This window comes from Plodia interpunctella, chromosome 5 (genome assembly GCF_027563975.2).
Source record: "Plodia interpunctella isolate USDA-ARS_2022_Savannah chromosome 5, ilPloInte3.2, whole genome shotgun sequence".
Classification (NCBI taxonomy): Eukaryota; Metazoa; Arthropoda; class Insecta; order Lepidoptera; family Pyralidae; genus Plodia; species Plodia interpunctella.
The window spans coordinates 9,345,526-9,373,133 of NC_071298.1; the positions used below are offsets into that span (position 1 = coordinate 9,345,526).

At 34.0% G+C, this 27,608-nt stretch overlaps 1 protein-coding gene across 2 annotated transcripts in view; it reads left to right on the forward strand.

The window, feature by feature from the left end:
• The window catches only part of LOC128669975 (protein obstructor-E-like), a 32,787-nt gene that overhangs the window by 650 nt on the left and 4,529 nt on the right, over positions 1 to 27,608 (forward strand). For both annotated transcript variants that reach the window (XM_053745266.1, XM_053745265.1), the window contains exons 2-4: positions 6,464 to 6,511; positions 25,430 to 25,669; positions 26,003 to 26,191. In XM_053745266.1, the coding sequence (XP_053601241.1) occupies positions 6,478 to 6,511; positions 25,430 to 25,669; positions 26,003 to 26,191 (463 nt within the window). In that variant the 5' untranslated portion in view covers positions 6,464 to 6,477. The remainder of the gene's footprint in view (positions 1 to 6,463; positions 6,512 to 25,429; positions 25,670 to 26,002; positions 26,192 to 27,608) is intronic.

Genomic DNA, 27,608 nt, shown 5'->3' on the forward strand with positions numbered 1-27,608 from the left:
TTGATTAATTTATTATTTAATAATCTATTCCAATTCTTAACATTTAATTTAATTAGACTTAATTAAGCTTTTTTATAAAATTCTATTTGTTCTGCACTTAAATAAAATAATTAAATGCAGTGACCTTTTACCTCATCGCGGTACAAGGATACGTGGGATTAAAAAAATGCATAAGTACATGTTTTTTTGTATCTGAAAAACTCTTTTAAATTCAAGAAGAATTTTTCTATTATGAACAAGGTGATAATTATTTTTAGATTAAAGATTTAAATTTAAGATTTAAACGAACGTAAATTACAAAGTAAATGATCCAGTATCTAAGTGTGTATAAATTAAATGATATAAAAAAATTAAATCGGAAAACACCGGTTAAAAATCAGCTTAATTTATTTAAGTCGATCTGTTTTTTCTACTTATTTACTTGCTAAGTAGTTTAATTTTTTATTCATAAAGTTTCCTCATATGAAAATAATGGATATCTATCTTCTTCTTAATCTTCTTAATCTTTATTTTCTAATAGTATGTGGTACTATAAGATCAATGTTCATTCAATGATCTACCTATATCCCTTACCGCTCATGCATCACCCTAATTACTTCTTAAGTACCCTTACCCTCGGGAGCTTCCTATAACGTCCAATTTAACCGAACATAAATCGACCTGCCAATATACGGGAAAGTTTATTCGCGAACTTCCTTTTTGGGATTTAACGTAACTATTATGGTGTTAAATGAAAATATACACGTGGTAATAGATATACCCTACTAATATAATAAATGCGAAAGTTTGTGATGATACATATGTTTGTTTACTCTTTCACGCAAAATCTGCTGACGGATTGTTATGAAATTTGGTACACGGGTAGAATATAACTTGGAATAACACATAGGGTACTTTTTATCTCTAAATTCCTACGTGAGCGAAGCCCCGAGGCGCAGCTAGTACTTATGTAATTTACTAGAATTCTTGAATTAGTAGGTATCACATAAAACAAATGTCTAACTCACGATTTGGTACGAACTTAATCTGTCTTTGTTTTTTTTAGTCTTGTTAATTTTTTTGAAATGGTCGTTATATTAATTTAAAAGTATGTTCAAATTTAATTAAGTAGGTACAGGGCAAGCGTTAATTATAATAATAGCGTTTACAATTTTTAGTAAGAATTGAAATTAAATGTGGTCAAGGAATTTAAATATTTCAATAGGTGCGTGTGTGACCACAAAAGTGTTAAAAATATATTAACTCATAACACAGACTTATAAAATAATCATACCTAATCGCAATTATTTACCACAAAAAGTTTTATATATTATAGTTTTATTTATCACAAAAAGCATATTTCCGAAATTTCCTGTGTTGTTAGAAAATCAATAGATTTATATAGATACTGACATTTCGAACCCTAGGCTCTAGCTTGTTCCACGCTGGTTCCTCTGGTTCCACGGCTGTAGAAACAACCGGTAAAATACTTAAATGGGAGAAACAGATAATGTCATTAGAAATCCAATTTATTAAGCGACTGGTAAATCAGGAGACTAAAAAACACAACTACTGCATACATTCTGAAAGAATAAAATGTAAATCTTGATAAAAATCCTGCCTCTCCAAACAGGGTTTGCATAACTCATTGGTCAAACGAAAACATTCAAGGACCAAGGTTATTGACACTTTAAGTCAAAACGTCATAAAAAATTCTTAAGATTTTTTTAAGATAAGGGTGCTTGACCCGGTTGTTAAAATCGGAATAATAACACCAGCCAAGTGCGAATCGTCGCCCACGAGGTTTCTATATCCGTACCATTATCATGAACTTACTAGATTATCTATAAAAATAGCAAAAAACGGTTGTGGTTTATAAACCGTCTTAAATATTTATTGTGTTCAATTTTTTAGTATATTTATTGTTATAGAAAAACACCATCAAATCTGTGTAAATTTCAACTGTCTATCACGGTTCATGACATACGTACGGTGACAGACAAACGGACAGTGGAGCCTTGGCAATAGGGTAGCATTTTGCCCTTTAGGAACCCCGCAGAACAGCGATGTCGCCTCTCTGGGCCGTACAAATTTGTTGGCCTTTTTTTATATTACCAAGCAGACAAACAGGCATGCGGCTCCCCTGATGATAAGTGGTCACCACAGCCTATGGTCGCCTGCATTACCAGGAGCACAAGCGCGTTACCAACTTCTTGGCCTAGGATCATTTGACACATGCACTGTAATTATACTGCCTCTCTCACCCTTCAAATCGGAACACAAAAATGCAAGCATAGCTGTTTAGCTGCAGAAATAGATTATTAGTAGCTGCAGAATTAGATTAAATTGAAGGGTACTATAAATGAAAAAAAATCTTTGTCATGGTCTGCCTCAAGTAAAATCATAGGTCTGCATATAAGCGCAGACTTTGTTTTTCAACTTAATGTCCATATTTACTTTCGCATTTTCAAAAAGTAAATATGGACATTAAGTAGAAAAACTAAGTACCTACTAACTTAAATAAAATTTAAGGGAAAGGCTAATTAGATGCCATATTTATAATTATTCTGCTATGCAAAGCTAATCAATTAAAACTTGAAAACATTAAATTATTTAAAGTTGACATCGTATCCAAAAGGTCGACGAAGGTTTAATGACCCCTTCCAGTTCCTACAGAATGATTAAGGACTTAACCCTTCGCAAATACTTGAATTTGTTCTTAAGTCCGAAGGTTGTCATTTTGTGAAATCTATTAGAACGATATTAAAATTCAAAAAGTTTTATGAAAGCATGAATATTATACCTATTCCTTCCTTTGGCAGTAAACACATACATATTTTCTCACTCATACATATTTACTCACGCATGTACAACTATGATATGTAACTCTTTTAAATTACATAATTTATTATTATTTTTTGAAGTGGGGAAGAAAATCTTATTAAGCGGTCCTTAATCTCCAATACATAAACATGACATAATCGGAAAAATGTTCAGATGTATGGCGGACCAATATAAAACGGTAAAAACTGAATAAATCCAAATAAACATTATAATCAACATATATTACATAACGGGCAACATTTAGCCTTTATATTAAATTACATAAACCATATAGAATATACAATATCGGACTGGTTCGTCGACGACTTACGTGCATGTAGGTACAGCCGACCACATGTCAAGTTACTACATGAAATCGTCTATTCGGTGGTATTAAAGAACTATATTAAGTTGACGATGGCTGTGTACGTGTTGTAACTTTGCGAAAACATTCAACACTTGACTATAAATTCACTTGTTGACACGCAAATATTCCATCATGAAGTAGACAAATGATTAGTAGAGCGATTAGTCGCATAATTTAACCAATATTTAGCCATAAAATAATATTAAACATAATTGCAAAAACGTATGCAATACTAGTTCTTTTTACTTCATCATTTCTATATAAATTCAAGCTGAATGTCGACTCAGCCTGTCTGTAAACAAATTTTGGAAGTGAAATTTCACCTATATACGCTTGTCCTATAGCTAAAGTTGAAATTTCTGTGTATTTTCGGTTTCCATCCAAGATCGGCTCACAATGAGGTATATCCGCAACGGCATATTTTTTTTGTCAAGCATTTTATACAAGATCTCCCTAACGACGATAAAAGACTATTTTTGTGTAAAAATCATATTACGGATGCTGCAATAGGTATAAATGGTAATGGATTATGGTGACCTGGGATGTTATTGCATCGCAGATTGTAATGGTTTTCATTACTCATGCAATCTCAACGTGGGAAGCTGTCATTTTCTGGCTGTGTAATCCCCCATTTATTTGGACAATAGGTTTCGAAAGATTTTTCTTACATACTTACCAAAATAGTTCTAAATAATAGTAAATAATAAGAATTCAGTACAGATTGACACAATATAATTTCTCATAATATATATTACATTGATGGTTTTTTACACAATAAACACATATTTATACGTGAGATTGGACGTCTAGAAGAAACATAATATAAGTAGATAGAGGGAAAATAGCTCGTTTAATGAGACGCCAGTGAATGACAGGCTGACATGCGGCGAATATCGTACGCCGGAGATTTCCCTAGAGTAGGGAGTGCACTACACAGAATAATATACGATTGCTATCTTTATTACTCTCTAGGTAGTCTATAAACAATGGTCTCTTTGATATTAAAGTCTATATTAAAATCCTATGTCAGGTTTTAATGTCTTGTAAGACTAAACATGACTCTAAGGGCGTAATGATTACGCCATAATTCCACTGATAGGCTAGTTTATCTGCCCCTGACTGTACATATATTGTACGAAATGGAATGTCCGGTAGATGAAGTGAAAATTACGGCAGTACAAAAACCCAATCGTAATAGAATCACGCGTCGGTCATAACAATAAAAAGTAATTGGGCCGAGGTTATTCGGGACAGGTAGCGTTGTGTTATAATCCTGATTATTGTACGTAGATAGAACGGTAAAAAAAATATTTAAGTACTAGCCGCCGGTCCCGGCTTCGCTCCGGTAAAAAAATAAGAAAATAAACACCTAAAACTTCCTTAGAAACCACCCTATCGAAACCGCATGAAAATCCGTGCAATAAAAAATAAAAGTACAAGTGACGTCCTGCTATATCATAGCATTATTAAATTTAAAAAGTCATTTATTGGTCAAAATACTATTTTGACCAATAAAATAAGTAGATCAAATAAAAACATTTCAATTTTACAACAGATAAATCTCGTTTCGGAGAAGACGCAAGTCTTGAAAGACGCAAATTTGATCATCAATCACAGCCTTTGATCGTAAACTCGTAAACCACAAACTCGCGATAGACGTGGACTGGCTCATGAGATCAGATTAACCCGGAATTTTCGACTTTGCGAGCGTTGTTTTCATGTTAAATTAATTTTAACCTTCCTCACCGTAGATAATGCTGCCTTATCTACGGCCTTATTAAAGAAACTTTATTATTTTTTCATATTAAACTGCTAAAGCATAAAGTTAGGCTCATATTGTGGATATTCACACAAAATATTAAGCGAATGAATTTTAAAGCGTAAAGTAACTTTCATAAATTATCGTAAAATTTTATGAAGCATTATGAGAAAAATGGGTTACGTTTACGTAGAAGAAAATAATTTACCTTATTCCCTTGCGTTCAATGAACTGACCAATGGAGCAATCGGTATTTCTTTATGTTTCTTTTTTATAACTGTGATGTTAAAGGACGGTTCTCAGGTCATTACAATTTTTCAGCACGTAGCCGCGTCACTTTTTTTACTTATAATTTTAGCCTAATTGTTGATCATTCTTTTACTTACATCATACTTTTGTGAGACTTCCTTAGGAATAAATGTACCTAATATGTATCTAATTTTAAAACTTATAGTAAAATACACAGTAGTACAAAAGACTTACGGCAGTCAATTAATATGTTTAATCAAGACGCAATATCAGTGATATCCCAGCTAGATTAGTATGGTTATATCACACGTATGGACACTTGAGCAACATCCTCATAATACACTTGCAGTCGTACAATTGCTCGTAACAAAATACATCAAGAACTAAACGTGATTTGCTAATGAGTTTCCCGCATATTGATTTTAAAATATAAATGGCGTGTTTATCGAAACTACTTGCTCGTAGGAAGTACCTACGTGAAAACGATGCAATATTATTATTGCTACGGAAAAGATAGGTCAAATTTAACCAGTTTTTTGTGTTATGGCAACGATGGACGTTCGCCAAAACGATGAGTTTGTCAACGTCAAGGTTGAGATTGACATAACTTGAGGTCAAATGTGACAGTGGTAGGGATGTCGCTGTCTCATTTGACTGCACACATTGCATCTATACGACACGCAACTGCGACGCTGATACAACCCACTTATGTAGTATGGAAGTATGGATTCCTATCCATTCTTCTTATATTAGGTAGATTGTTTAACATTGTTATTTATATTTATCCCCAGTTTATTCTATAAATATGCAAATGGGAGAGAGAAATATTGTGTAACTAGCTGCGCCCCGGAGCTTCGCTCCCGTGGGAATTTCGAGATAAAAATAGCCTATGTGTTATACCAGGTTATATTCTATCCACACGGATAGAATAATATACAGAATGTAGTTATGAAAAATTTAGTGGACCGATTGTTATGAAATTTGGTACACACCAAATTTCATAACAATCGGTTACTGGACCGAGATTTTGCGTGAAAGAGTAACATACATACACACATCCTCATAAACTTTCGAATTTATAATGTTAGTAGGATAAGATAACTAACCCTGAGTTGCTTTTGTGCATCGAAATGCACGTTTGGTTCTAGCCTGGACTTCGTAAAGTCTAGAGTTAGTTTATTCAACCCAACCAGACATACAAGTGGGCCTAAATTGAAAACTGAATATTGGATATTATATCAGCAAGTTCCGAACATTTTTTCAAGTTTTTATTTCTCTTGTTTCAGTTAACTGAACCAAAATGGCGACCAGTCGGCACTGGACGAGTTTTGCTGGTGAGTTCCTGGAATTAATATACAGAATGTAATTTTTTCATGTGCTCTAATATCAAATAATTTTCAGAATATTCACTAACAAATAATAAAAATAACTCGTACTTCATTGACATGTCCACTGAACAACTGAATATGTACCTACTCGAGAATTTTTACAAGCTTTTTAACTTGCAATGTAACTAGGTATGTCTAGGGTGGAATCTTCAATCGATTGAGCTGAAATTTTGTACACACATTTAATTTGGATGACAATGCATTATTATGATTAGCATGACCTAATAGTGCAGCCAGGAACTGCTCCAGATGTGGGGACTCCTCAACGGTTTACTGAACGAACATGATTTTTTGTAACACATTAAAAGCATTATTTCTGACAACAGCAAAAGATTGTATCAAAAATGTTATTTTTGTAAAAAACTTACTTCCAATCAAAGTTATGAAAAATTTATGGTTTCTAAAAATATTGCATATTTGGCTATTCTAATTGACCTGAAATTCATTCATTCTCAATACTGCATGTATAATTTTCTGAAAAATAGTGAATCCGAACATTCTATGTTTAATTAGTCACATGATTACCTAAGGCACTTTCACACTTTCCGAGCCCGAGGTAATTAGTGTCTCAGTGAAAGCTTAATTAGCTGTTATGATTGTGTGTAACAAAATATTGTATGAACAAACCACAGATTTCTGAAAATTAAATAGACATGGCATCGCAGTCATTCGGTACCGGGATATATCTCGCCAGCTTGAATATTTTCAATGAAACAAATTTGTTTTAAATAGACATTTGTTTGTTTGTATCAACTTTATTGCACTTAATAAAATATAGAATTTGAAGACTAATATTGGCAAAGATATATATAGTAGCTTTTGTCCAAGACTTCGTCCGCGCGCATATTACTATTGTTTATTAGTAAAAAGAGAAACAGACATAAATTCATTCGCATTGAGATTACGCACCATAATAATATACGCCATATTAGGTTTTTTTTCGTGTCTGTCTGTGCGTATGTCCGACCTGTACGTACAGCTAGTTTCGCTGAACCCTGTACTCCGAAACTGATGGGAAAATGTTAGGCCTTAAATCATAATAGTCCTAATTTTATGCACATACTGAAAAACTGCAGTACTATGCATAGATATGAAAGTTATTTGAGTTTTGTTTAAATTTAGCGACAGAAAGTAAGTACTTAGTAATATTTTGTATACATCTGCACCGAGTATACGTTTCAAAGAATTAATTGTACATAAAAGTAGGCCCTTGTCGCCACACCTTCTAAATTGTAAATTACAAACATCAATTATATCCGCCTCCTCTTTGAAAAGGGTTGAAAACAACCCGAAGTCCACACAAAGCTGCAGAGATAGAAAATGAACAAACATAACAAAGAAACAAAATAAAAATATTACAAAAGATCCGCGTACTACAATTATTATTTTGTACCAACTAAAATAGTGACAATTCAGTCTTTTTATTTCCTTCCTTAGAGTCGAATTCCTCGTGGCTGAGCTGAATTAAGCACACACACAACGACTCTCTTGGCAATATTAATGAAATGGTTTGCCGAAGTGACAGTTCCGTAATTTCCACATTTTCTTCACCTCACAATCAAACAAATTATTAAGTTTGATAGAAAAACTTTTTGATCCTTCCGTTTTGATTAGAATTATGAAAGTAAAGAGTTCTTGTCCGTGCTTTTTGCTTTTCTTATTTCAAATCGACCTAATTGTGCCATTATTATAGATATCATAAAATATTCTTCTGTTTTTTTGTCCGTAAGAATTTATAAGGTTTCTGGGTTACCATGCCATAAAAAAATCACTTATTTTTTTACCTGTTTGAGTATTTAACTTTATACAACAGTCACAGTTACAGTCAATAAATAGGTGATGCGGAGAGAAAAAACATTACATCTATATACAATATCAAGTTTTTATCACTAACGGTAGACAAAGCCAAGCCCAAGAGTACAAAATTTCGGCTCAATCAGTTGCAGATATCATTACATACATTGCAAGGTAAAAATGCTTGTAATAAAAACTATGAACTCGAATGGATAACCGATGGGAAAAAAGCTTTATGGATTTTTCAAAACTAATCAAGTTAATGCAGGAAAAAATGGATTTTACCAGTGTCACGCTATGACAGTTATTTCGGAGGCTAATGGAGCCGTTAAATTTTGAAGAGTATTTCCATTAGATGCCTTTTTGCTTGATTTGAATGGTACTCACTTTCTTTGAGTAGGTAATATACTCGTAACATAAACACAATCAATATGACATTCCTCGTAGAGTATATTGAGCTAAATATAAATACTTACCTACTAGTGATAGACAATTGTTGCGAGAGTATTAAATCATAAAATTATTTTTTACTTCAATTCATCAAAAAAATACCCAATATCTTTCTCATCTGAGAGTTTTACCGGATATAAAGTCGAAATCAAAGCATTTTTCAGGAATTATATCTTCACAAGCTACGTCTACTACTATTCCACGTTATGTTCTAAAAGAAATTTAATATTTTTTCGGACAATTCAGTCAGTTAATTTAGTGAATATAATTTAGATTAATTACATAAATAAAACTATAAATAAATTACCAAAGTGAAGCGTCAGAGCTCAGGTCAGCTTTCTTCTATACATTGTACGCCTTTGTTGTGAGATCATTGGCACGCATTACCATCCTTGACGGCATCAAGCCAACACTTCTTGATTCAAACAGTAGTAACTAATTCTCAAGATGATCTACCTATTAAATTTAAATTAGACCTCGAATAGCAACTGAAAAGTATTGACCGAATAAACTGAACTATTCAAATTGGTGCACAGAAAAGTAAACCTCGACAATATAACACGCAATATAACATAAATCGTCTACGTAAGACTTACAAAATCTTCAAAGTATGCATCTACCTACATTTGTAAAGCATTCAAACCCAGCAGTTTTATGTACCATTGTTAAATTCAAGTGGGAGACAGATCCCACGACCTTGAATGGTGAATGCCTAATTAATAGGTACAGTCGACTGCACGTCAAGTTACTAGCATGAACCTACCCAGTGGCGATAGTGGCGAAGTTGCAATGAATATGGATGATGTGCTGGCTGCGTGGCGTAGGCTTTACCTTGCTGAAATGTGTGATAGAATGAATGGGGTTAATGACGGTTTAGATGATGATTGCTAAATCATCCATTTTAATAGATGTACTTAATTACTAATGGTAAAAATTAAATATAAGATTATGAAACATTTAAATGATTGATTTAATATGAAATAAACTGCATCTTTGTACTTTACCTTTCCATTTACATCTGTTTCTTTCTTGTTTTCCTGTGGTATCTAGTTTTAATAGAATACGTATACCTATAGATCCAAAATCTACAATGTTTCTTGTCGATTTTCAAACTTACATTTTCTACATATATAAACACAAAATTTGAAATCACTCGTATTCAGACAATAGCATTATCTCCTATACCTCCAATTAAAGATCTTCCTCAGAGTAAAAATAAGTGTTCCTCCATCTCAATTAAAATGTTTGTCTCACTCTGTTTCTGCTTGAATATTTCCCGAAGACAAAGACGCAAGAAGCGGGACAAAAGATGAACTCGTCTCGAGAGACAATAGACAGTTTTTTAGGATTCAGTCGTGGAATAGGAAAACTGATTGTCAAGAGTTCACATGATTTTCGGAGCAAGAAATTCTGTGTTAATTGAATGAGGAAAACTGGGTTATTGAATTATTGAGTTATTGAGTTTTATTTTATTTTATTCGGAATTTTGAACTGTTTTCGTCCGTTGTTTATTTATTCCATTGCGTTCTATACTCACCATTTTATTTTACAGGCAATATTATTCGTGAATTAACAAAACTGTGTTACACGAATATTTCTTTATTTTTTTTCTACTTTTTTTCTTAATTTTGAATAAAGTTATCGTCTATTGGAAGTATTATTTAATTGAGTTAATTTATTATCATTGAGCTCCTCTCAAACTATCACTGCTGGTTGACTGGAAGATATCCTTTTATTGGACAAGTCCGTCATTGCATAGTACTTTTTATATTGTGTGTGTACCTGTAGCATGCCTTCTTTGTACAATAAATATTTGTTTGTTTGAACTAACTTTATTACACGTAATAAAATACAAAAAAAGGACAGAAATCCTTATCCCATAAATGGTAAGGAAAATACTAACAGCAGATACTTTTATATGGAATTCTATTTTAAATAAAGATAATGTTGTTCAAAAGGAAATCAAACAAGTTTGCACTTGTTAAATTCAGGAAAGTTCATTTCCCAGATCTGAATAAATCAGAATTAAAAGCGATCCTTTGAAATGAATAAAGAGCTTTTTGAATTAGATTCTCTTCACAATTTTAAATTGACACCAACTTTATAAATATGTATGAGGAAATACGAGATTAAAATGTGGTATAATTACATTTTTTAAACTTTTGAGATGGAATACAAATGTCTAGAATATCCATCAGCTTTTAAACGAAAATCATTTCATTACATTGCATTTTCAAGCAATAAATCTGTCTCTCTGTAAACGGTGATAATGTATATTAGCTCTGTATTTAATAACCCAGCTCCTATACTATAACCATGACGAGTTCCTCATTGGTTCAGTTCATTATGATCAAAATGAAAGTCTTTATCAATCTCACGACTCAAACATTCTCATAGTAACATCCTGCTAGTCGAAAAACATCGTGATCGTGTAAGCGACAAAAATCGCTAATGTGACTTTCACTCACGACTATCATGTCAGTGTAGACTTACAGACAAACATTATAAGCACATAAAATGTATGTAAATCTTTCTAAGTTATTTCCAAGATATGTATTTATTATTTCTCATTATATTCCCAGTTTCATTATGGATTATAACGCAAACAATTTTAAAAATTTCGTAAATTCGTCAACTGCCCGCCTGCCTGACGTCATCTCTCCTTGGGAATTCTATTGTTGCCTATTAGCTGCACAATATATGAAGTACATTCTAGGGTACACCTTTATCTTGAAATATACAAAGCTGAAAAGCTTTTTGTTCATATCGTGCTTATCTTGGGAACCATCAAATTATTTATTCAAACTACACTAGCAAATTAATGGTGGTGGCGTAATGGTTAAGACGCCCGCCTGTGGATCGAATGGTCTCAAGTTCGTATCCTACTCGTGCCATATGAGTTTGTATACCAATCTGACTCTTATATAGTAGTTTTCATAGACTACCACTTATTTCCGGTGAAGGAAAACATCGTGAGGAAACCTGCACACTGGTTGACAGTTTAGTTCCCTAGTGTGTATGCGACCTGCCACTAGATGGCGGTAAGTAGCCGTAAAAGTCATGTCAGAAGCCTTTAGGCGACTTGAATAAAATCTGACACCAGTGTTAGCAATAACACACTCGACATGATGATGACAAAATTGGTACATAGTAAGCTTAATTAACCCTAAAGCATTATACCAGTAGAATACAAAAATAATATACTTAAGTAAAGCACCTATGTTAGCTACATTCATCACAAAATATAATTAGGTCATCCACCACAGTTGACACCTGACCCTATGGACACAATAAACATGAACATGAAGGACTTCAAATCGTCTGAACCATTACGGTACAAATTGGTCTTCATAATACCTAACCACTGTCACCCAGATCGACCCATGTCAAACAAATCGCCAGTCAGCAAACCAAACACTAGTTAGTGTCAAATTGCAATACACATCTACATCAACAAGAAACACGATCAACAAATAGAAAAAAAAATGGGTCTAGTTCATGTTCATGTGTGACATTCCATTATCCGGAGTCAGAAAGCGTTCTGACTCAAGAAAATGGAAAGTCACTAAAAAAATCCTGTTTGACGGATTTTGGATTCATCATCCAACAGATCGATGACCTGATAAGAACTCACTCACATGTGTATATAAATGTAACACCATATCACACCACCAACAACTAATAAACATCAATTATTAAACGATCAGATTTTCATTTATATTTATATAGAAAACGTGCATCTGAAGGGTTCTTCAGGGCTCTTAGGTAAAATTACATCGCATTTCATCCGTTTCATTACAACATCGAAAATAGAGAAGTGTCTCTAGTATGAAATGTTATGCAATATATATATAGCCCTGACTGATCACGTAAATTATTCTGAAGCATTGAAACATTGTTGTCAAAAGTTATTCTATAATGCCTAGTGAATTTATTTTTTCTTTATATACTTTTTTACGCACGAATTGTACTATGGTATTATAGATATATTAATTTTTGCAGGCGTTAATAGGCCTTAATGAATCGAAGTAAAAATTGCAACCACTATTTCACCCCCTTAGGGCTGGTATTTCCAAAAATCCTTTCTTAGTAGACGTCTTCTAGTCACAATCTACATTCCTGCTAAATTTCATCTTTATAGTTTCTTTAGAATTTCGTGACCAGTGAGTTTTTCGATTTTGTTACTATAGATCATGATGAGTATTGAATGACACTAAACTAAAGCGCTCGTTCTGAAAAAGACTACTCAAGGCCAAAATGTCTTCTTTGATAAAAATTTCCTCACATTGTTTTGTGTTTTTCCGACGAAGTTGAAGAATCATATGCGCACCATCTTTATTTTGTGACAAGGGCGTAATCACCTCATTCCACAAGCACCATTATCCGCGACATAATACACCGTGTATTGGGAACATTCCTACCCCACGTTAAATCTTACGATGTCCGCTATTCTTAGCATGTTGTTGGAAGATTAATATTTTTCTACGTAATAGATTATAGATAGATTTATTCCTTAGAACACTTCCTTATAATATAACTTAACATTTACTTGGGGCAAAAATACATTTTTTGTTTGTGTAGTGTATGTTTGTAACGCGATAACTTTGGAACCGTTGCGCGTTAGTCTGATTTTGATGAAATTTAAAAGGTATATAGGATCTCTCAATCTATCAATAGAATTTTTAAGTTCGTGGGGCGTCAAAATCGGTTAAATCGTTTTTGATATATAAAATATAAAAATATTTGAAATATAAAAACTCATCAAAAAATTATTGTGTTCGCGAGGTCTAAGTTCGTGGCGTACAACAAGTGATATTATCTGTTTTTATAATAATATAGTATGTGTGCTTATATTATAGTTAAGTCAACCGTGGACAAGTGGACATTTTCTGGACAATCTGTTATTGTCCAGACAATGTCCACCTATTGTTATTTCCTTGACAAGTCTACGAATATGGTTCACCTCTTGGTCTATCGACCTCTCGGCCTATTAACTCCATATTTTCCTCAAGCAATAAACATATAATTCCATAGAAGTGTTACCTAATGTATTGTAACAATCTATAAACGGTTTAACGACATAAGAACGGTTTTAATGTAAGAACACGAAGCAATTTCATCATTGACACTTCATAGACATGTTTCTCATACTAAGTTTAGCATTAAGCACAATAGGTCAGACACTATTGTCTTTGCGTGAAGCTGTGAATGGTTATAGCACCACTTAAGCGCTTATAAGTAAATCATGACCACAAATAAAATTATGTTAATAATTTTTTAAATGTTAAATATGTATGAGTACGTATAAGTAGGCAAAAGCTTTTATTCTGTGACCTGGTGTAGGCCACACACATGATAGTCCTGTGTGGTCCTTGGTCAAACAATTGTGACAACCACTGATCTAACAGGTATTCAAGTTTCTACTTATAATATTTTTTTTTCTCAGACGGTAAAGAAAATTCTTCATCAGTCGGTCTTACTATGAAAAGTGTTCATTTAAGTACAATGTTTCTTTAACATCGATTTCATTTTGAAAACAGTTACGATCCACGATCAGTTTTAATATATTTTGAAAACTCGCGGTCTGATAAAAAGCATCCTTCGAGACTAAAGCGAATGCAAATATCGAGCCAGCTCCAACAGCTTGCATTATATAATTAATCCGTTAAAAACGTGTTACTGGTTAGTAACACGTGTTTAACTGATTAATTATAATTAAGTAGATTCTTAAATTTATTTATATGTTTACTAACAACATTTTGTATGAGTCTTCATGCTCGAAATATTTTATTATTAAATATTAAAACTGAATTGTACCTAAACGTGTTTTTCACCGTCCATTTCTATCTGCATTGTGTACCCGACGTCAGGGCTGACACCGGCAAAGCGTGTAAACGTGAAAGGACAAAGTACGTCAGAATGACAGTAATAGACGTGGACAAATAAACTCGCATCATGCAGTTTTTGAAAAGTAGACAGGTATATCATTTTTTTTTTACCCCCAATAAAAATGACATTTTCAATGAGGATATGTTTGCCAATGGTCTGTCTATTAAGGATCAGTCTGTCTACCAATGATCGTGTGAAGTGGTGAAGAAAAAGTAGAAAGGCGGACCCTGGGCTGCGATTGTTAGCGGCAGCGGATAAAAGCGGAGAAACACTCAGATGAGATGAAGCGGTGGTGGTGTAATGGTTAAAACCGCCTGTGGATCGAAAGGTCTCAGGTTCGTATCCTACTCGTGCCATATGAGTTTGTATACCAATCTGACTTAGACCACCACTTGCTTCCGGTGAGGGAAAACATCGTGAGGAAACCTGCACACTGGTGGATGGCGGTAAGTAGTCGTAAAAGTCATGTCAGATCTAGCTTCGTTCGGTTAAATAATAATATATTATATACCAATACCTTCTTCAGGCATCACACTATCTATTAGTAAAAACTGCAGGAAAATGTGTGCATTAATTTTTGAGACAGATATACGCGGTAGAGGACTTTGTTTTATAATATATATAGGATATGGATAATTCTAATATAACTCTTTCATCGATTCTTTTTTTATAAACAAATTACTCATACTAAAAAAAACACCATCTATAATAATCGAAAAGACGTCGGAAAACCAAAAGGAAGTATGTCAAAAAAATCTTTGCAATCGGTATTCAGTCGCGATTTCTCTGCCTATACAGAATGTAGGTAATTCACCTTTTTATTCACATTAACTGCTATGTAATAGAAACGCTAATGAATCATAATAGTAACTGGATTAGAAAACAGATTGTTAGCCTGCAATCTTATAATGTACTAATTGGTACCGGTTTGCTTAAAAAACCATTTGAAATAACAAATTTTTATAATTTCCTTTCAACAAAGTAGGTAAAATAACTATTTGATATCATAATTATTACGGATATCCTATAATTACTAATCGATTTAATCAAATCCAATTCAATTCAAAGTGAGCAATATAAAAAATATACAGTACAAACAGAACACATACGCATGTATCCACATTTTTGTATGTATTTAAAAAATTTCGATATACTTATCTGTATAAAAAAAATTTTACTCTGTATAAATATAGCTGTAGAGATTCATATTTTATACACTGCAGACTGAGACCAGATGCGGATGAAGAAGTGGAGTCAATGGCAAAAGAAATTCACGTCAAAAAAAGCCTCTAATTTTTGTGGCCTCTTATACGAATTGGCTGATCGGACCGGATAGTATGGAAAGTATTTTTAGTCCTTCTTTCATTATTTCTTATGAAAATTGTGTGCACTGAATAAAAAAATCATGACCTGTATAAGAAATTTATATTTGTTATGTACTTATATAAAAATAGATGTTGCTCGGGGCTTCGCTCTCGTGGGAATTTTGAGATAAAATATAGCCTATAGCAAACTTGGATAATGTACGTTTCGAATGCTGAAAGATTTTTTGAAATCGTTTTAGTAGTTTCGGAGATTACCCGCCTCAAACATACAAACTCACAAAAGCTAACCTCCTTATAATAATAGTATAGATGTATAAATTGCGAAAATAAAAACGACATTTGAAACCGTAGGTATTTAAAATGTTTTTTACAAACAATGGCTAACATTTGCTTAACAAATTACCGTATCCAAACATTGCATTGTCTATGACAGGCATTATGTCAGCGGGCGAAAGCGCTTCCGAGTTGCGCAAGCGCAAGTTTTGACTTGTGACATTGGATGTTGTAGCACTTGAACCAAATGAAATTCATTGCAAATTCGCACCTATTACCGCTGAATAAAAGTCATTTCTAGCAGTCAAAGTGAACAAACATCCTTCTATTACACCGCCCTTCGTTTATAATTCGGACTCCCTCATATAACTTTTGACTTTGATGTAGGTTTAACTTCAATGTTATTTCTCACAGGCCACGTGAAAATATTGAGTAACTTTTCCAAAAGTTTTATGGACTTTTCGGCAATTATTCTGTTATTATAAATCTACAAATACAATCACTTTATACTCCAATAATACAGGTGTAAAACTGATTGCGTACGCAATTTTACAGTAGTTGATATATAAACTACGATTTAATTTGACTTTGTGAAAACGAATAGACTGTTATGGTTCGTTCCTGATCCTATGCCACAAAAATTTGTTTGTCGACCATAGAGATAAAAAAATGTTAATTTTACATCGAAAGAAAAACCGTTCGAGGCACCGTTTTCGATGAGTCCAATCAATAAAAACGTTGTTCATTTGATTTTCTGATTAGCCTCGGAATACTGAAAGGAGTAAGAGGGACAAAACAATGAAAAACTACTCCAAACCAGAGAATTAAATGTTAATCGGCTAGATTTTCGGAGATGTGAATATAATGTTTGAAACAAAATAACCTCACTGAATTCCCAACACTGCTATAAATAAAAGGTTTAAGTAAGTAGTAATGTTAAAATGAAAATACTAATAATAAATAATAAATAAATTTCTTTATTTCAACCAAACAAGTAAACAAGAAACAAAAATAAAAACACATTTGTATAGTATATTGTTCCCTCTACCAATCGGCAACAGACCATCTCCGAACTAGACGTAAGTCTGTATCTCGGAGTCGGCTTGCCACCGGGTTGGCATGGGGAATATACGTATAGGTGCTAAAGGTAATTTAGGTAACAGATATAAAAGGCTGATTTACGAGTGATAACATTTTGTTTTAGATTTCCCAAACTAGAGCAATCTGTTTCTTTGGGAAATCTATTTATATTTAACAATTTAAAAATAAACGAATGACTAAGCTATAATAGTATGAATATATATATGGGTATATGTATATAATATATTTTTATGTGAGAATGTGGAGTGTTTCGTGTATATGAGTAAATAGTTTGTGAGTTAGGATGAGTGTGTTTGCATGAAAGGTTTATCAGTTTTTTTTATTTATTTGTGTAATTATAAAATATAACAAAAGACCATCAAGTGCCATCAAGTAACATAAAAGTGCGAAAGGCAATAAAATCACAGTAGAAGATTTTCCGTTTGAGAGTAATCAAGGTTGGTCAGATATAATTGAACTCGTTTTTTACATAAGAACTTTGTGCACTGGTAAATATTTGTCTCTTTATTTATTTTATTGTACAATTTTGAGCTCAAGATTTTGAAGTTTCGTTTGGCTAAGGAGGTTCTATGTGGTAATATGGGACATACTTTATAGCGGTGTTGCATTCTACGATTTGAATTCAGATTAGGGTCATACACTACTTGGGAGTGCTTCCTTAATATTGTCTTTAGTACAAATAGCTGTCTCACTGTTAGTACTTTGGTGTCAGAATATAGTAGTGTAGTAGGGTGGCGATATGGTTTTCGTGTAATAACTTTGAGAACAGCTCTTTGCGCACGTTCGAGTGGAAGCATAGTTGTTTTTGGGGCTGAGCCCCAGATTCCGACACCATACATTATAAGAGACTGGCATAAGGCAAAATAGGTAGTTTTTAGTGTATCCAAATCTGCAACTTCACGGAGATTTTTAAAAACATATATGAATTTACGAATGCGTGAAGTTAGAGCCTTAATATGTGCTTTCCAGTCTAGTGTTCTGTCTAGGATAATGCCAAGGTATTTAGTAGTAGTAGCTGGAGTGATAGCAGAGCAAGTGCAGTTTGGAGTAATGTTTTGGCATGTATGAGCCTTTATAATGAAGTTGTCGGGTGCAGGCAAGGTCGCAGATTGTAGTCCAAAGGTCATATAGTTTGTTTTTGATAAGTTTAAGGTGAGTAAATTATCAGATAACCACGTCATTACCACTGAGAGAGCCAACTCTGCATGATTCTGTACCTCCGACCAAGTCTTGCCATGAACAAAAAGTGCTGTGTCATCGGCATAGGTAAAGACATTGCAGTGAGGAAGATTTAATTTGCAGAGTTCGTTAATATATATTATGAATAAAGTAGGGCCAAGGATGCTCCCTTGAGGGACACCTGTAGTAATGCATTCCTCCTCACTGGTATATTCATCGATCTTAACTGTCTGCGTCCGGTCAGATAAGTAGTCACGAAAAAGATCAAGCGCTATTCCTCTAACACCTACTGCTTCCAATTTAGAGATAAGTTTGGGGATCGAGACCGTGTCAAAGGCTTTTGACAAATCTAAGAACAAACCCAGGCATTTCTCTTTTTTCTCCAAGCAGACAACAATGTCATCAACCAAAGCTATCACAGCGTCTTCGGTGGATTTGCCTTCTCTAAATCCGAATTGGTTATTAGAAAGAATGTTGTTAGTATTTAAGAACTTTACTAGACGAGAATTTATGACTTTTTCTAGAATTTTAGACATAGCGGTAAGCACTGATATTGGGCGATAGTTTGAGACATCGTGTCTATCACCATTTTTAAAAACAGGGAAAACAATAGCTTTTTTAAAGGCTTTTGGGAATACTCCGGTTGAGAGTGACAGCTGACAAATATGTGTGAGTATAGGAACAAATACTGCCCTCGATGATTGGAGAATACGGGCAGAGATGTTGTCCCATCCAACAGCGCAATCCCGTCGCAAATTCATTATTAAGCTATCTATTTCATCACTATCAACATTGAAAAGCACAAAGGAATTGAGAGGAGATGTTAGTGTAGTCGACGTAGAATGACCTTCATTATTTTGTGATATCTTATTAGCTAAGTTTTTCCCTATTCCAACGAAAAATCTATTCACTTCATTTACAGAATTTATAGGGTCTGGTGAAGATTTCAGGAGATCTTTTGAGGTTTCAGGGGAAGGTGCGATATTTGTGATGTCTTTAATTGCTTTCCATTTGGATTTAGAATTTTTCGCACTCAGGAGAAGATTTTTGTTGTACTCGTTCTTTAGTCCTTTCAAGAGTTTATTTAAATAATTTCTATATCTTGAGTATGTAATTTTTAGCGTCATATTATTTGGATCTCGTTTTAAACTCATATGCATTTTGTCCCGATTTTTCATGCAACGAATAAGCCCTGGGGTAATCCATGGCTTAAGATTTCTTTTACTGCGCGAAGGCATGTATTTTATAGTATTCTTATTTATAATGTCTGTAACCGAGGATATTAAAAGGTCTGTTGCGAAATTTGCATCATGAGACTGTGTGATACCCGTAAAATCAAACGAAGCCAGGTCATGTTTAATTTGCTCATAGTCAATTTTCGTACGTGTCCTTAGTCTAGTACATTTCGTTAATGAAGTTTGTAATGAGAGTAGCGACGGACAATGGTCTGTTATAAAAGATTCAATGACTATGGCAGTAGAGTTTAGTTTTGATTTTAGCATAATATGGTCTATGCACTTGTTCTGTCGTGTAAAATAAGTATATGTGGGCAATAGACCATGAGAAGCCATGAGATTTAAATAAGTGTCGGATTTATTATCTTTATTGTCCGGTTTTATGTCTATATTTATATCACCCACTAGGCAGATCGTTTTATAGGATTTAAGAGATATTAATAGATTGTCAATACAGCTAGAGAATACATCGGCATTTTTATAGGAAGGTGATCTATATAATGCGATAATAGCAATCTCTGTGCCAAATTTACATACAAGACAGTCTGCTTCTTTTACTATTGTGGGTTCAGAAACTTTACAGTCCAGGTTATTTCGTATATACATGACGACGCCAGCATTTTGATTGCCATTGTTAATAGTTTGATATGGCTTGTAATTTTTTAATTTAGGTAGATATGGAGTGATTGACAACCAGCATTCGGTTAATACAATAATATCGAATTGAATATTCATTGATGTTAAAAGGGTATCAAACTGATCAAAATTACAATTTATACTACAAATATTTATATGTATAATATTAATATTTTTATTATTAACATTTATGTATTTGACGCATTGATCGGGTGCACATATGTATGATTTGGATACATTTAGCGATTCCAGCTCCGAGGCAAGTGTATTTATATTTGTTGTCATGTTAAAATTGGTATTTTATTTAGGATAAAATTTGAGGACTGGAGCTTGGAATACGCTAAGTACCACTTAGAATTCAATAAAGAGATCCTGGACAAGTGAAGGTGATGCAGGTAGCAAAGCTTATCGAGACAATGAGTTATCATGTGAATAATAGACCTTTCGTATTTGTATGTGTTGAGAATTGTGTGTTTAATTTGTGATGTGTAGTACAAAAAGAGAAACTGTATATTTTTATAATGTGTATACCCGTAACAATAATGAAATAAAAATAATATGTAAGCAAAACAGAAACTATAAAATAACATACAAAAGTTAACTAAACATGCATTGTGCTCGTATCCTATCCTATAACATAAAAATATTTGCCACAAACAGTTACAATATAGTCACTTTTTTGCCTGTAAGGAGTTTAGTGCTGCCTCAGAGTCGACACGAAGTGGTTTTGAAGTGGAATCCTTCTTGATAAAAATATTACCATTTCTGACCCAGCAGAACTGGTAATTATTATTTTTTGCAAATTCCCTGGCCATGTAGAACAATTTTCTGTCACTCCCAGCCAGATACTCCGATACAAATATAGGTGTTGGCCTGCCTTTAATACCTATTTGAGTGGTATTGAGTTTTTGGTCTCCATCACGGCTTGCATTATACTTGCGTGCGGCAGCCAATATTTCATTTTTCATCTGAACTGATTTCAATTCGGCCACTATGATCTTGTTTTTACCGGTGCGGTAAATATCACGGACTTCGGATGACTGAATATTGACTGCTAGTACTTTGCCTGTGTTGACTACGTGAGATGTGAGATGGGAAGGTGACTCATCCTGTTCGGCAGGAATATTCCTTATTTCTATGCAGGAGGAGCGGCTACTCTGTTGTAAGTTAGTTATTTTGTTTTCCAAGTTTAGAATATAATTATGTTGATCCTTTCTTTCTTCTTCCAGAGTTTGGATTCTTTTTCTCATGTCTTCGTTACTTTGTTTTAAGCTTTCTAAGCATATTTCAATCTGCGTATTCGTTTTCTGTATTTGCAGGTTCTGTTTTTTAATTTCTCCGACCTCCTCGATAAGTTTGGTCATCATTGCTTGCTGGGTTAAGGAGCTCGTTTGCAAGGACTCCATAATTGCCCTCATTTCTCCGTTATGACAACTCATCTCTTCAGGTGGCGAGGAATTTCGTGGTCTTTTATAGCGAGTGGTTATGTTCTCAACTACTTCCGGACTGGCAGAGCTGAGCTGGAATAGGTCTGTATCAGATTTCGACATGTTGGGCGTCGTAGGTGGAGTTCTTTTTAGAGGCATTGGTTCTGATTTTATGCTTACTTCTCTAATTTTATAATTGATTTATTCAGTAAACGTCGGTTTTTTAAAAAACTCGAAAGTGATACAATTATATGTTGAAGATACGTAAGCGTAATCACGGATCGAAAGCAGGAACGTAGTGATATAGGACCTATAGGAGTATAACTATACTCATTTAAAGCCTCACAGAGACAAACCAGGGCACTTAAGTATTTATCTCTTCTGTAATAGTTGATCTATGGTCACTCGATTTGCCGGTGACGTAGAATTAGCGATAAGCCACCGGCCACCGGACCGCACGCTATTATGACCCGAACGTACCACACACAACCGCGAGGGTCGCTTGCACTTACGCGACGGGGTACCGCAACGAACGAGCTTAGCAGGTAGTAGTTAAGCGATGTTACTTGAGTGATTAGCTCGTTTAAACACTTTATATCACTGTAAACACAACAGAATCTTAGAACTGCCACTTGACAGGACACAATACAGCAACTCTCAGCAACTAAAGAACAATTTAGACTATTTGTTTTATTTACTATTCACGGAGCACATTGACAGCAGTAGTTACTTATTTGGCGTCCAAAACTCATAAATAAATATTAATGTAGCGTACCTAGTGGAGAGCAAAACCTTTTTATGAAATTGAAATGCGAAATCGAGGTTATTCCCCGTTTAACTATCTTAGCGCATCGATAACTGTCGTCTGCACAGATATTTGAACCACTGAGGCTGTCTCCGAACAATATTGAGGTATTATTAGTTGAGTTGATATAATAATTTTGTTTCTAAAAGTCATCTACTATAAATGTACAAATATACAGTGTATTTATACATTTGTATTGTTACATTTACATTCAATCATATTGCGAATTCGTTTCATATGCGATAGGGCTAAACAACCTGTCATTATTTTTGAATAATAATTTGGCCTTAACCTCCTATACAAGAGCACAGGCAGAGCTGCAGAGAGAAAAAAAAAATATATATTCTGACCGAATCGACTAAGCAATAATCGTCTACTCGTTCCATTTATCTCTGTGTAACCGATACTTAATGGGCAGCGAAATATTTGCCAGTCTATTCACCGTCACGAACTGTTCATAAAATTAATTAATCCGTGACGTATCATGAATGGAGAATAAACTCTTGTTAAAACTTGTCATTTGTATTATTTCAGCACATCAAGCTATAATATTGTTTATTACAGTTACATGCGAATAGAATAGCATTTTTTAATTATTTAATTTGGGGGTTTAATTTTTAAATTACTAACATAAGACACTGTGAGCGGTCTAGTAGCCCGTCTTAGTACAGTCAACAGCACATCAAGTTACCCTGCCCTGCAAAAACAGCGCGGTAACAGCGGCGACTTTGCAATGAACCTGGGTAGGTTGATGTGCTGTCGACTGTACATGTATCTTCTTTGTATTAATTTCAAATTTGTACTTATTGGATCAACAGTTATATGGAAGCACCAAAACAAAAAATGACTTAAAATAGAAAATTATTTAAAAAGAAATCCTTACATATTATAAAACAAAGTCCACTGCCGCGTCTGTCTGTTCGCGATAAACTCAAAAACTGATGCATGGATTTTCATGCGGTTTTCACCAATAGGTAGTGTGATTCCTGAGGAACTAAACCTTCCTCCCTTTTTATGTTTTTCCACGTGCGAAGCCGGGACAGGCCGCTAGTTATAAATAAATAAGTACATGATAAAAAACCAAACCGATTGTTTTAAAAATAAGCTTTCGATTTCAAAATACACACACTACTTACTTATGATGCCAAAGAAACACTTCATAGGTGGACAAAGTACATAGTGCCATATCTACACGATTCATTGAGTGGTACTAAGAGCTGAAGAGTCTTTGACTCGAATCTCCAATCGAAATCGATACTATGGACTTTGAGTGAATCACACACTTGACCTCTTGCGAGATACTGAGATAATCAGTCTAGTTTTGATCGTGTACAAAGCTATTAATTTAGAATAACTTCTTAATTAGGGGCCCTAGCACTACCTTTGTTGTGTTTGGACAATGTATGAAGAAGTTAACTTCTGAAAAGATCATAATTAGACCCATCATAAATACAACTGCCATTCTAATGAATACTTATATTACACAATAACAATTTAAATGAAGATACCTTCTACATTTATATAAGTAAATATCGCATTTATCGATATAAATAAAGTGTACACATCGTACCTTTATAACACTTCAAATTGACTTTTTCTTAATTTACTTATTAGCATTTGGAAAAACAAAGATTTTTTTATTTCTTAATTCATTATCATCACTACTTAGGAAGACTTAGAGCTAAATCCTACTAATATTATTTGAAATGCGAAAGTTTGTGAGGATATATGTGTGTATGTTTGTTACTCAAACGCGAAAGCTAATGGACGCTGGACGAATTATTATGAAGTTTCGTACACGAATATAACCTGAAATAACACATACCTAGGGTATTTTTATCCCGAAATTCTTACAAAAGCCAAGCCCCGGGGCGCAACTAGGAATAAAAATATGGAAATCAAGTCTCCATAGGTAAAGAAAGGATTAAAAACGAGAAATTTGTTATTTAAAAGAATTTTATTTACGGAAACTCATCATTTAAGAATTGGGTAGGTAAACGCCCATTGGTAAATAGGAACATTATATTATTTCATTCTAAGTCATTCCATGATATCCAAAACAATATTCTCTGGCTTCCGAGTTCCCAAATTACCGAACTCTGTTAACCTTTTATCTTTAACAAAAGGTACTGACTTCCGACGCGAAGTTTCTGTGCGTTTTCCTCTTTGATTATAATTTTTTTTAAAAGGTCGTTGAAAGGTATTTAATATTATCAAATTCAACTGTATTTCTTGAAAGTTAAGGTTTAATTTGGTATTTCACTGCTCGGTTAAACGCTTGTCAAGGAGAGGAACTTCCGGGTTCTTTAAACCAGTGGAAAATCTTTTCTCTTAAGACCGGAAAAAAACTCTACCTTTTTGACTTTTCGGGATTATAAACGAAAGTAGAGATTAGACCCGATAAACATAAACGTAGTCTATGCAGTACCTTTATTATCGAATACTCATGAACTTTTATAAGTACTGTCTGCGTCTGTAATGAAATCTTGCAAGTTGTTAATCTGTTATGCAAGACCTGATGATGCATCGGTTGACTGTACGGACATAATCTTGTGTCATGCGTTGAATGCAACAATTTCTGTCTGACGACATTGAAAGTGAAAATTATAATAGATGTAATTTTCGTGAAAAAATAAACATAGATCAACAAAAAAAAAAACAAATAAAATATCACTTTGTCAATCATTATCTTTTCATATTGCATTATTTTTTTATTTATATTCATTAACTTTTTTTTTCTTTGTCACCAGCATTCCTAACAATAGTGGCGCTGACGTCCTGCGCGCAAATCGAAGACCCATGCAAGACAAAGTCGCGGGTTGTCGCAGACGATAAGTACTGCGACAAATACTGGGAATGCGACAACGGTCAGTCGATACAGTACGACTGCCCTAATGGACTGGTCTTCGCTGGTAAACATCGGGGAGTCACAGAGGGCTGCGATTATCCGTGGCGGTCGAACTATTGTGAATACCCTAAAGTACAAATAAGTGAGTGTTACTGTTTGTATTTTAGTTAAATGTTCTTTAAGATTAAATTATGTAATATCTGACTGCAGTGGGTGCTAACTTATAAGAGTGTTTTTGCTTTAAAGTCTAAATCTGAATTTCGTCTACTTCTCTTCTTCAAAAACATTTTTGTAGATTTGGTTGTGAATTTATTACCTGCCTGCTTGCTGTCAACCCTTTGACGTGCTGCTGTCAAGGCTTCTTATCTTCCACGAATATGGAGCGGTCCACAGATATAAAAACATTTGTAAATCTTTGGAGCGGTCACATTCTAGACTGTGGCAAGCTATATTTTTTTAAAATAAATTTCCACAGACCCGCCAATCGGCACGGAGCATTGCGACTGGCTGTACGGCATCTTCGGGCACGAGACGTCCTGCACGCGGTACTGGACGTGCTGGAACGGCACCGCCACCGAACAGCTCTGCATCGGAGGGCTGCTGTACAACGAGAACGCGCACTCTTGCGACTGGCCCGAGAACGTCGACGGCTGTCAGAAGCACCGTGAGTGTTCACAGTTAAAAGTATTAATTCTGCAATTAGACCTTCATAAACACAACATTAAATTTTAATTAAGTATATATTTTTTCTCAAATCACGTCACTCAAAGGCTATTAAAAATGGAAGGAAAGGGTTCCAGGAATAGAGTAAGACCTAAGAAGAAATGGATGAAATGTGTCAAGGATAGTATGAACAGGAAAGGAGTATCAATGGATATTTAAACAGTGTTTACACTGTTTAAATGAGTCTTTCGAGTCGACAGTTTTCAGTGTTACAACACTGAGCATTACGGTCACTGTCATTAGGTGGCTCCTTCGAATTTCAACAAAAACAAGAATCTTTTTACTACCCTAATTTATGAATAATCTGCGTTGGGGGTAGTGTAAAATTATAACCATATTTGATTTTTAAGATTTAAGAAAGGTTCTTTATTTCGAAGTACGGGAATGCTCAAAAATTCACCGCCCTATCATGTCATTTGGCTGTATTTAGTTTTTTATTATAGGTTCTCAATTAAAACATATGTTTTTGTTTGAATTACATGATTTTAGCATTTTAGCCATGCACATTAAAAAATATGAACAATGGCATTGTGCTAGTGTTATGACACCTCTCAGTAAAGTTCTAGATTCTGGTCTGACATGACAAAGTATGAGCATATAGACAATAAATCCTATTACCGATACAATAGCTAATACACTTGTGCATCATTATCAAGATCATTACACTAATGACGTCCTCATTCATTCACGAACAATTTTCGATATAATCGATCATGAATGGTAAGCGTTTCACTCATCAATCATCACACAACTTTCACCCTAATAGGCGGGCGTAATAAAGCGTATAATAGCATAATAGGTCTTTTAATCGCTGTACTTTTATGTAACTTTTAATTGATTGGATCGGTTACACCGTTTAGTCGTTAGTTGACAGACGAAATCGATATTTGATTGAATCGATTACGGCCAGCTATTCATGAATCGATATTTAAATAAAAATATAACATAGAAGTATTTAGGCTCCATAAAACGCTTTTATTTGAGGCAAAGATCCAATTTAGGTCGCTAAATAACCTATATGGAAATACGTACGAGCAGTTTAACATTCCATGAAACTATCTTGTTACATTTGGATGGTAACGAGAATAAAAATAATTTACATTTACATTTTTCATGGTTCTATAAAAATTTACATAAATATGATTATTTTATTATACTTTTATTGTTAACAGCATTAATTTTCCCACGTTTTTCGGTCATTTCTCCTCGTATACATGCGTGATTTAATTGCAAATGTATTACATTGTCGATGCTCCATAATTACGGGTTACATTTTTGCAATAACTCGTTTCTGTGTTTGGAAACATGGCCACCACTCGTGTATGTAAGAATCGTCAGAAAAGGTATCGGCCTAAATG